At 34.4% G+C, this 12,628-nt stretch overlaps 1 protein-coding gene across 3 annotated transcripts; it reads left to right on the forward strand.

Annotated features, from left to right (window-relative positions):
• The first annotated feature begins 854 nt into the window (after positions 1-854).
• LOC101735652 (ice-structuring glycoprotein) lies at positions 855-11,159 on the forward strand. 3 transcript variants are annotated; one of them, XM_004927764.5, is made up of 8 exons: positions 860-1,256; positions 1,330-1,407; positions 1,874-2,030; positions 4,422-6,454; positions 7,128-7,152; positions 7,395-7,709; positions 9,189-9,245; positions 10,999-11,159. In XM_004927764.5, the coding sequence occupies exons 4-8, from the start codon at positions 6,404-6,406 to the stop codon at positions 11,013-11,015; spliced, it is 465 nt and encodes a 154-aa protein (XP_004927821.1). In that variant the 5' UTR covers positions 860-1,256; positions 1,330-1,407; positions 1,874-2,030; positions 4,422-6,403; the 3' UTR covers positions 11,016-11,159. The 3 variants fall into 3 exon arrangements, with proteins under 3 accessions (XP_062527852.1, XP_004927821.1, XP_062527851.1); XM_062671867.1 differs by lacking the exons at positions 7,128-7,152; positions 7,395-7,709; positions 9,189-9,245; positions 10,999-11,159 and having other exon boundaries at positions 889-1,256; positions 4,422-4,816; XM_062671868.1 differs by lacking the exons at positions 1,874-2,030; positions 7,128-7,152; positions 7,395-7,709; positions 9,189-9,245; positions 10,999-11,159 and having other exon boundaries at positions 855-1,256; positions 4,422-4,816.
• Positions 11,160-12,628: the final 1,469 nt, after the last annotated feature.

Below are 12,628 nucleotides of genomic sequence, written 5' to 3' on the forward strand. Positions count from 1 at the left end.
AACAAAAAAGAGTATTTGCTTTCACGATGCGCCTGAAAATCCAAGTATGTCCATACATACTCTTATCCGTCTAGACTGAATATAATTATTTGTCAGCCTGTAAGACTATATGTTATTGATTACGTCCAGGTACACAAAAAGCCTTCTCCAATAAGCTAATGCACGTGATTATAATTAATATACAAGGCGAATATCAAGCAAGTTTTCATTTTTGTAGTTTTCGATTTCGATCAATAAATTGCTATTAACTTATAAAAGGCGTTGAATATTGTAGTATTCGAATTAAAAGGCAATTCAATTCCGATTTGATGATATTATGCCGGATAATACGTAAATTATACTCAAGGGTCACATTATACTCTAAACCCTTCCCTTAATGCGCAATTTTCCTTAACACATGTTAACAATTGATTTTCAATTGTTGTGTAGTAATCGTTCGTGAAGGTTCATTCAATTGATACCTACTAAATATGAATAATTCAGAAAAAACGAATATTACGAAGGAATATATACAAAGATATTATGAAAGTATTATGTTTTTACCAATTAAACTTACTGGATTTCGAAGATTTGATGTCCATAATGGACAAATACATCCACTCATGAATAGAACTTTAATACACAATGCGTTTATTCTGATCTTGGCAAACTTTGGTGTTTATTATTTGACAACCGCCGAAGACTATCTCAAACTTCCAGAAGTAATAGCCATAGGACATTTCGCTATATTTGCTAATTTGATTCTTATAAATTTATCATTCGAAAATCGACGTAGCGGCGCGCAAATAATCAAGAATTGCATTGAAATTGATTTATATTTGGGCGTCAAAGAAACCAGTTTCATGAGAGAAATAGCAATAAGATACTTCGTTGTACTATGCGTGCTGGTGATATTTTTCGCTTTTTTTGTGGTTTCGTACATGTACAGTGTGTTTAAAGTGTCCTTGCTGGTTCACGTTGTGGGATCGTTATATTTTAGCTGGCTGTTTTGCATTTATGACGACTACAGTTTTTTCATGACATTGTATACGTTTCTTTCGTTGAGAATTCGGTACCTTAATGTGGCTTTAATGAAATACTCCAACATGAATCTCGATTATGTACCGGATTTATTATTTTTCAATGGATTATTCTGGAAAAGAAGGTTCGACAAATTAGTCACTTTTCACAAAAGAGCAGGCAAACTCGAGTTCGCTAAAGCTTTCAGAATAATTTTTCATCAATTCGATTGCATTAATCAAGGCTATAGATTTGCCGTAAGTAATTTCTTACAAAATTTTAAGATTTGACATTTCATAGTGTTTGATTTTAAAAAAAAACTTGTTTCAGTTAATGTTAGGAGTTTGGACGATCGTAGTTGGCACATTTGTGTCCGTTCAATCTTTCATAATATACATAAAGAATTCGGTAAGTCAGAAAGCTATAGTTTGTTTACTTTTAAACTAGTAACAACGTGGAGCTGAGTGTAAGATAAATTTGGTATAAGCGGCTATCGGAGCCAATAACAGACACCGCTACGTCAATGCAGCCGATCTTAAAAAACGAAGGCGAACCCACAAATGAACTGGGCGAAGGGCTCAAGCGTTTCCTTTAAACAATTTCATTGTTTCGCAACTAAAGCGCGTAAGACATTAGATATGTAAGGGAAACTTACACTACCCGTCTTATCCTAAAAATCAGATGTCGAGTGTACTCGTATAGAGCGATGCGACTATGTCGGCAAGATAATCAAACTTAGAATATTATTATCTTTTGTTTTTATCGTATCAAGAATTATGTACCTACATGTATCTTATTTTATAACACCCTGTATATGTTATGGCTTGTATTCGATTACGAAACCAAATTAACTAATTATTTTCTGTGGCTTCAGGACACAGACGTTGTGCGATCAAACGTCGTCACAGGATGGGCAGTAGGGAATTGGGTTTATATGTTGACCGTGAGTTTACAGACGGATGTTTTTCGACAACAAATTGAACAAACACACCTTATATGTGCTTACGTACTACTCAAACCTACCAGTCCGCGTAAGTACATGTGTACAACATATAATACATAATATAATAACATATAATATAATTTATAATATAATTACGTTCAAATACATAAGTCAGTTGTGCAAAGACCTGATTGTCAGCGTTGTATTCAGTGCGAAATACTCCGTGTCTTATGTAAATATCTGTGAACGACTTAAAATTCGGAATTATAACATTTATTATTATGTCCGAGTTCCTCTCGTTAAAAAATAATTTCAGTATTTAATTTTGTATTAGTATCAGCGTCACCCACATAGGGGAGTGGGGTTTCATATACGAGGGCGGCACTGAAAATTTCGGGAATTAACGAAGTGACACAACATTACTATTTAAAAATGTATTTATTGCTTTTCGAAGTATTCTCCACGAAATTTGACACATTTTTCCATACGATGGAACCAATTATTGAAGCAACCATTCCATTCGGAAGTTGGGGTCTCCAAAATGGCCGTTTTGTAGGCGTCCACAGCTTCTTCAGGTGATGAAAATCTCTGTCCACGCAATTTATTCTTTACTAGCGACCCGCCCTCGCTTCGCTTCGGAAACATTAAAACACACATGAAACAAAAAAAAAATTTAAAAAAATTTAAAAAAAGTAGCCTATGTTCATCAGGGACAATGTCGGCTTCTAATGGAAAAAGAATTTTTCAAATCGGTCCAGTAGTTTCGGAGCCTATTCGAAACAAACAAACAAACAAATCTTTCCTCTTTATAATATTAGTATAGATTTTAGGGAAAGTATAGAAATCATTAGGGCTTAGGTCGGGGCTGTACGGCGGATGGTCTAATAATTATATGTTTTCTTGCTCTAAAAACTCTTTTGTTCTGTGCGCGGTTTGAGAACTCGCATTGTCGTGATGGAGGATGATGCGGCGGTTGCAGTTCTCTTTACGGAGTTCAGAAACGACCTGTGGCAAACAAATGCTAGCATACCATTCTGCATTAACCGTTCTTTGTCCCTCAAGAGGAATAGTCGTAACATGGCCGGTTTTGGAGGCAAACGTGGCCACCATTTTTTTTGCAACACTCCGTGAACGAACAATTTTTGTTGGCTTTAACTCATTTTCGAACACCCAAACTCGTGACTGGTTTTTTCTTTCGGGTTCGTACGCGTATATCCAGGATTCGTCACCTGATACAATGTTGTATACAGCATTTGAGGATCCTGCGTGGAATCTTTCGAGAGTTCTGACGCACCAAGTAACGCGAGCCGCTTTTTGCTCTTCACAGAGCGAATGCGGTATCCATCGGGAAAACAACTTTTTTACACCTAATTGTTCATGCAAGATTATTTGTATTTGACTCATGCCAATGTCTAAAGTTGCCTGAATTTCGCGGTATGTCACATGTCGATCTTCCTCAATCAGCTTACGCACAGCATCAACGTTTTCTTGGGTGACTGCAGTTTTTGGACGACCTTGACGGGGATCATCACTGAGCTTGACACGTCCACGTTGAAACTCAGCAAACCAGCGATAAATTGTGGTTTTGGATAGAGCTTCATCACCAAATGCAGAAATCATCCGGTCAACACACTGTTTTTGTGTTAAACCACTTCGAAAGTCATAATAAATCATCGCTCTTGAATTTTCTCGAGTCAATTCCATTTTCTAGAAGACTAAACAAGTTTGACAAAACCTCATGACAAGACCGAAAATCTTTTTTTAAATAAATAAATGGTATTCGATTTTTAAAACCAAGGAGTTTTCAATTAAAAAGATTTTAACATGACAGGAACAGTGGAAATATTCCATTCCCGATACTTTTAGTGCAGCGTAGTAATCATCATGTTGCATACTTTTATAATACTCGGAGGACGCTATTACCACCTCTTTCAATCTCATTATTTTTTTTGATAGAAAGTCAGATTTTAGTGGTTATTGTGTTCCGCTTCGCTCTGCATTTGACATAATCTTCGGCAACATTGTTCATACATTTCTTGTAACATTGCATCTCACTTTGAGTCTTCTCTCAAAGGTTCAGACGGGGAGAGACTGCTTCATCACCGTTATTGTACCCAGTGAGCTCGGGGTAACTTACTTAAAAACCAATACATAGGAACAAAATTAAAACTACTTTTCCTCATCACTGACCAGAATTGTAAAATATTCGAAACATTAGAAACAATAAAATGCTAAGAATAATCGGAAGATTAAACCGTAAAAGTAACTTAAATAATGTCTTAGTTCGCATAAACGACAAAAAAATACAATAGGCATGTACGACACTGAATTGCTAAATTAACATATTAGCAACTGGTATTGTAATTGTTTTTGACGTGTGACGACCACTTCAAACGCCATTACTGAATATTGAACCTAAATTAATATTTCCTTTCGTATGTTGTGTATTTTCTAGGATTTTAAATTCTCCCGTTTTCAGCTGAAACCTTCGAATTGATCAAAACTGTGCGTCGTACATTAGAACTCCGAGATGGCCGAAGTTCGATGTATAGTTTTCGATTCGACCCCGGCTTGGTGTTCAGCATAGCGGCTTCAACTTTTGTCTACATTACAGTACAACTGCAAATGGCATTTCCGAAGCTGGAAGATATCCGCACAGTGAATGTGAAGCCTACATCTATTTGGACGAACGTAACGGTTCTACCATAAAATTGTATGAAAATTTTTGAAAATCAGTTTTCCGTATTTTAATCCGCACAATAAATTAATTTACTTACGACAACGACTATTGATAGGACTTTATTTATTTATTTCAGTTTCATTTATTTATTTTCAGTGCTATTTGCTTGTGGTATAATAAACGGTCGCTTTCAATTATATTGTTATTACTGGATCGGTCAACGTGTACGTTAATTTAGAGCTAAATGCGTTCTATCAGATAGAATTTATCCATCACATAGATTGTTGTTGCTTGACCAAATTTTAAACCGAACGATTGAGCTATTGCATGCTTTCTGCTGTTACCCTGATGACGTGATGGTTGCAAAATGAGCGGCGTTATTCATTTTGTATTATGAGCTCTGGTTATATACTCCGAAAAATAAAATAAATGCGCGACTTTTAATGGCACTTGCCAAGGCACTATAGTACATTTTTTTTAAAAGAGGGCCGTTCAAAGTCGACACATTTTGAAAATTTTATATTCATAGTTTAACAAATAGTCTTAATTCTAGAAAACTTGGGGCAGTTGTTTTTGACTTGATTATTTTTGACTGTGGTTCTAGAGATCTTATTTTCGGTTACGGTTCCAAAGTTTAAATGAACAAAAATAATAAAAAATAACCACAATAACCGAAAAATTGTTACAGTTTGACCAAATTTCTAGGTTTTTCTTATGCCCATAAGTTCCAAACTGCATGGATTAGATTTTTTTCTGATTGTTTCATGATGGTTACAATCAATCCTGTCACCCCCTTTCGGCTTGACGTTGAGTTCTAAGACACCCTGTATATATACATAGATGATTCATTTTATAGTCTAGAGTTAATTCTAAATACACTCTTTTAATCTTTTTGCATCACTAGTAAATAGTGAGATTAACAAATAACCTATAATACATTCATAGATGTCTATGGGTTAGTTCGACGAGGACCGTGACCTAAATCAATTTAGGTTAGAGCTTCAGATACCTAAACTCCATTGAATTTACGTATTACGAGTACTATGTTATTAACATATTACATATTGTATTTGTATTTGTATATTAAGTTACCAAATGAACATTGTTAATATACAGAGGTACTTTTGTTTTTTCATATCGAATTTTAAGGGTCAGAACCGACTTCCTCGATCATATATCGTATAAACAGAATCTTAGATGTTTGTTTGTGCGTAACGGAATTTCCGAACGTATTTTTTGTCCCTACCTATTCGCTGGTAGCCTTATAGGCTATCCCATCGCTTCTCGGCCTTTTGGCTTTTGGTACAGAATCTTAGAACTAAACGATGAGCCATCATTACATGTTTAGGTAGGTACAAGTTAAAACAACGTTTTAAATGACCATTGATGTACCCGATAATTTTTTCCAAGGATACTTAACCTTCTATTAAAACGAATTTCATAAAGTTTAATAACATTAATCTATATAAAGGTGATTTTAACCAATGCCATGAATGACGTCATTAAAATCGAATACAAGAATCCATTTGACAAAGATCACTTATTTTCCGCTTTTCGAAAGCAATTAGTCAGTCAATCAGTCAGTCGACGTCAAAAATATTTTAGTTCGTTGTTCAACGTTTATTGTTAAAATTTTGCGTTGCCGTTGTACAAATTAGTTTATTCAAATGAACCTCGCAACTGTGACGTTTTAAAATTCTACTATATAAATTGTCTGAGTTTGGCAACTCGGAATAAGTAGTCAGTTGTACATTCGATCGTTAGCCTGTAACATAAAAATAATGACGAAATTATTGTGCCTTGTTTCGTTCGTTGTACTATTAGTACAGACGGTAAGTAATAGAAATTTTATATCTCTCCATTTATTTCTATACGATCGCCTTACCTGTAGACACTGGAACATGAACGCTAAGCTTCGGTTTGATAATTGATTGTGGGATCAGATGCCTAACTCCGTTTATTGACTGTGGTTTTTTTCCCATGTTTTCATAAACATACAGCCAACATTGAAAGCTGCCTTATTTAAGGCAAGTTGTGGAGATAATCGTTACATCTAGCGCATCTTGACACTAAAAACCTATTCGAAAATAGATTTTTTTAGTATTCCCGTGACTCATAATTAGCCACTTTTACGGGTTCATCTCGTATTTTTTTGTTATTGTAATTACAATCTTTCCAATACAGTCAGTCGTCTATGACCTCTACGACATTAAAAACGCGAGATAAAACCGTTAAAATGAATGAAATTTTAATGAAGGTTTCTTGCTAAGCCATCTGACGCGCGGACTCTGTGATCTAAAAAGAAAAGGAGGGGCGGTTTCCACCAGTTCACACAACATCCCTTACGAAAATTACAACAAACAAAACTTACGAAAAACACATTTGGTCATTCTTCGATTGTTACCTATAATGGTGACTAGTAGTTTCTTTCAGTTTTAACTTCCGGAACGGTGTCTTTACGATGTTTTTATAATCGGTACTAATCTCAGTCTTATTCTGTTTCAGATTTCCTGTATTCCAGCTGATCCTGGTAAAATATTTTTATAAAGTTTTCAAAAAAACATATAGTCCACCTACTCCTTTAATGAAGAAGTATTATGCTAATGCTACGTGTTCAGTGCTAAACTGAATTACTGCATCGTCTTAATCGGCTTCGTATATTTAGGCAAATGCTTAACGAAAACAAAATTAGCATACTTTTGTAAAGTTCACATTCAGTTTTTACAAAAGTGTGTATCATAAATTTCATTTGAACTTTATTGTTTTAAACAGCAAGTGCACTCATGGGTGCGGCCTCAGAAATAATGAAACCTGCATCCGCATTAAAGGGTGCATTAGACACTGCCATCGGTTCTACTGCCACACCTTCCACGCCAGCCGCTGCAACTCCGGCAGCCCCAACCTCACCTGCAGCTGCAACCTCACCTACAGCGGCAACCTCACCTGCAGCGGCAACCTCACCCACAGCTGCAACCTCTCCTGCAGCCGGAACCTCCCCAGCAGACGGAACCTCCCCTGCAGCCGGAACCTCCCCTGCAGCCGGAACCTCCCCTGCAGCCGGAACCTCTCCTGCAGACTCACCAATATGTAAATGATCTTTTTACTTTGAACAAAACCTCAATTTATATAATTCTGTAGACAACAAAATCCATAGGAGCGGATCATCATAATGCTAGTATCTCCACTGCTTTGATAACTAAACTAGCTCTCGATTCATCTGTTGTTCACCCACCTTGAATCAAAATTTCAAATGTTATGAATCAGAAGTTACGAGTATGAGAGTCCAGTCACCTCGATCTACTGATGCTACTTTACTACTTTCTAATTTACATCCATTGGATACCATTATGGTTACGTTAGGCAAATAAGATTCTGGAAGAAACAGGGGTTATAGTCTCGATGCTGAAATATGTCCGAACTAGTCTTGGTAGGTGATGCTTGACTTCTGCGAGTTCACCATCGCACAGAAGGAGGTAATGGAATGTGAGAGTCCTCTGTCTACTCCGATGCGTCGCCGCCATATACATTTTGATAATGAAGATATGCTTCTTTATTTTATTTAATGAAACAATCTGGAGGGAGCGTTGGTTTATATATTGGTTGGTTGGTTAATGTGACACATGTAATATTTTCTCCATAGCCTTAGTATAAACGTTGTGACCAGGTCTCGGTTGAATACGCACTTTCTCCAAATTATTATGGCACTTAGAGCGTGCTAGAGTGTTTAAAAGAAGCATAAAGCATAATGTAGTGACTCAAAACACGACCCCGGAAAACCCGAGGCCCGTTCCGTGCACCCGCAAGGGGACGCGACGACCCCACGGTCAAAACAGAACTAGACGCCGACCAGTGTTCGGAAACTCAAAAATATAGCTCAGTCCCTTAATAGCTAAAACTGCACCAAACCATAATTATAGCCGTATAAGCTTACTAACAAATTGAGAAGTCTTTGAATAGCTTGAAGCATAAACTCGGTTGCTCTGGGAATTCTTGTTTTCTAAATCTGCTTAGAAGCCTATGAAACTGTTTTATTTTTACCATCCAACTTTAACTTGTGTAATAATGTGACATCATTTCGTTCCATAGCAAATGTGTCTCTTTTATTTCTAAATAACAAGAATATTCGATAAAACGGGAATCTCAATGAACATTTTTAAAAGAATGAGAGGTTCTAAATATTAATATTACATTATTGTTTTGGTCAGTATTTATGGCCAGACTGTCTTTAAAATAAAGCTTTTATTTATAAAAACTTTACTATAACCTATAGTTCCCGAATTAAGATCAAAATTGTACTTTTCGGATACGATAACTATCAGATTGATTTGTACTTAAAATGAATAGAATTCTAAAATTTCACAACGACATTCATTCATTTAACAAATCTTCAAAATCTTTTAGCAACAGGAAGATTGGTTATTTAAAGTATATGAAACACAGCATTGGCATACATTAGCAATAATTAAATGTCATTTTATTATTACGGCTATTAATGAATATTTGATAGAACATCGTTTCAATGATTTTAAAAACGACAATATCATTTAATGGTTGTATCATTTACAGTGAACCCTATTGGCGCCATCGCAGATTTTGCGAAGAAAGTTGGAACGACCTTCTTCGGTAAGTAAATTAAGTATTGAGCTCGGATTGAATATTATTTTCAAACATTATTAAGCATTATATTGAACGGTAAAATTTGCAATATCCGAAGATCAAGAAGACATCCCAAAAACAAACACAAGTTTATGCAGTTAGTATTCTTAACAGGATATTACTAATGATATCATCATCATCATTATCCTGCCCTTCTCCCAGTCACCTGGGGTCGGCGCAACATGTTTTCTCCTTCCATACTCTTCTATCATATACCATTTCTTCGCTCACTCCCCTCTTACCCGTATCGTCTTTCACACTATCCATCCATTTCTTCTTAGGTCTACCTCTTCCTCTATATCCTTCCACATTCATAGTTAACACTCTCTTACCAACCTCATTTTCATTTCGTCTCATCACATGTCCATACCATCCCAAACGCGCACTCCTCAGCTTCTCTGTCACAGGTGCCACTCTTTCAGAGATCCTCTAACATATTCATTCCGTATTCTATCCATTCTCGTTACTCCACACATCCATCGCAACATTCGCATCTCTGCCGCATGCGATCGCCTTTATTATGATATTACTAATAAATCGTAAATTAATTATTTCACAAATGTTTATGGACTACTTACAATTACGAAATGTTGACGTTTCAAAATTGTGCCTAAAAATGTAAACGATGTTTAAAAAAACACGATCAAATTGTCAAAAAATAACGCTTGGGAATTTAGTTACCAATGAAAACATAAGAGACTTATAAATAAAGCAAAGTAAAAATGCGCTTGTCCTTTTTCCCTACCTATTTGCTGGTAGTCTGTAATGAACATGTGTAATGAAATGTAACATTGTAATTAGCTATTAATCATTCTATCAAAGTCACACATTCGCTTAATTTATATTCTTCTCAATGGGTCGCGATTCCTATCCGGTGGTAGATTCTGCGAAGCACTGCTCTTGCTAGTGCTAGTCTTAGCAAATTCTCTCGGGTTGAGCCCGTGAGCTCACCTACCCGTCCGGGCGTAGCTGGAATAGTCCCTTAGGCTGCCAGCGAATAGTTAGGGGGAAAAAATAATTAATAATTTATATTTTTTCTAAGAACTTAAGTAACTAATTCGGATTGTTATATACTACATTAAAAGATAACACGATAAGCCTTAAAGTGTTAAGTCATGACTACCTTTGCTTTGAGTTGAAATTAGACTTTTCTAATTTAATATTTTAAGCTTAACATATAAAAGTATAGGCAGAATGTTAATTCGTACCTACACAGAGCATAAAAGTATAGGGTAATATTTCTGTTAGAACAAAATTAATTAAGTCATTTGCCAAATACAAAAGTCGAAGTAAACATATTTAATTAAAAATATTAGTTTTTTTTTATCTTCTCTCATCACCTAGCCTATTCCTCGCAATGCTTGTGTCAATGATGGAATACAGTTCAATGCATAATCATTTATTTTTATTTATGTTCTGTAAATTCTATTGATGATCTTAATAATACAAACAAATACAAATCAATATGTTTTTTTCTCGTATGAGTGGTGATAAGACAAGGTAACTGGCGCTATTACAAAGTTTCGACAAGTAATTATGATTTAATATCGCGGTTTAATTTACAATTTACGAAGTTTCTCTTTTTGAAATATAATAAATATCACCCTATAAATATCACTAGCATTTACGTTTCGTGGCACACAAAAAAGCCTAAACAATTTTTCACTTTTTTTTTTCCTATAACGAACAGTGACTTAAGAAATTTTATTTTATTTTACAGGTTTTTTGGGGCGCTAAGTCGTAAAAACACAACATTGTAATGAGACTTACAAACACTTTAAAAATAACATTGAGTTTACTTATAAATTATTGTGGCAATTACTAAATACAATACCTATTTAAAAATTGCCTTCGGTGCATAAATTAAAGTAGTACTAAAAATATTTTTTTTTTATTTATGCCTATATCTAAGTTTAAAATATTATACTAATTTTCAAAATCCGAATGAATTATCATAAATTTGATTGATACAAACATAATCGAACAGAAGGTTTATATATATTTTATTTTTATTTTGTCCATAAACATTCATTATTATGGACGTTTCCAATTTTACTCATGCAATAAGGGATATAATTTATTATTATATAGATAATAATTTTTTATTATTTCTTTTCTATCAAACAGAATTAAGATATAAGTCTGAATAGACACGTATGGGTATTTTTAAGAATTTGTTCATGCACCATCGCTTTTTTTTGTCTGATTTTATGGAGATGAGCGGAGTAAAATGGTGAAGAAACTTAATAATAATAATAATAAAACATTTATTTCAGAAAAAATCCATAAAATAATAATAATAATTAATAGATAGCATTTTTAAACTTCGGCCAAAAACTAAATAAGCCATCAATGATATTCTTATTTTATACGCTTTAATGATTAAATGTTATAATATGTTGTAAGGTATTTTGTATTTCCTTACGCAATAGGCCTCTATTACTGTTAATATAAATGACTATTGTTGACTAATAGTTAATATAAATCACTAATTAAGAATTTTTCAATTTGTTTTTTTGTACTGGAGCTTATAACTTTACTGGGCTTTTAGACAGGTGTATGAAAGCTCATAAATGATAAGGTCGTCTTTGCTCATAAATGATAAGGTTGTACCTACTATTCAAATTGTTAAGTTTTATAAATTTCGAATTGTAAATGCAAATATGTTCCTGTAAGTAGCAATCATGTGTTTGGTATTTTACAGATTGTAAAAAGTAAACATAGAACACCTGTTTCAACTCACGCCAATTTAAAGCAATGTAAATTATATATTTCGTTATCTACATAACGTAATTTTTATCATGAAATATTCATAAGTTAATACCAACGATTGAATCATTTTAAGCGAAATAAAATTCATAAACTTATTTGATTCATAAACATAACTGGCGGTAAAATACGACTGTCTTCTGTTATCGTACTAAACTATTTCGGACACTAATAATACACATACGACCTTTTTCGTCGTTAACCGCATACTCCGCATCTAAAATACGCCTGCAAAGGTATAGAGCCGATACACGAACAACTTAGTAGAATATTACAAAAACTATTAAGATAAGACTATATTTGAATATCATTTCCAACAACCGTGCTATTCCGGTAATGTAGATCACTATGTAGAATCCAGGAATACAGGGTGTATTTTTTCCAATACCGACAGATTTCAAGTTGGGAAAATTAATCTTTTAAAGACAAGATAATAAGGCAGTTTCAATCAAAATCTGCTTCATTCAACACTTTCTCTTATTCCTTAGTTTTTTATTATTATTATTGGGGTTTGATCACAAGTGCCTGAACGCCTGCTACTAAAGCCTAATGATAGATCAAGATAAGCTGCTTGGCGACTG

Source organism: Bombyx mori, chromosome 13 (genome assembly GCF_030269925.1).
Source record: "Bombyx mori chromosome 13, ASM3026992v2".
Classification (NCBI taxonomy): Eukaryota; Metazoa; Arthropoda; class Insecta; order Lepidoptera; family Bombycidae; genus Bombyx; species Bombyx mori.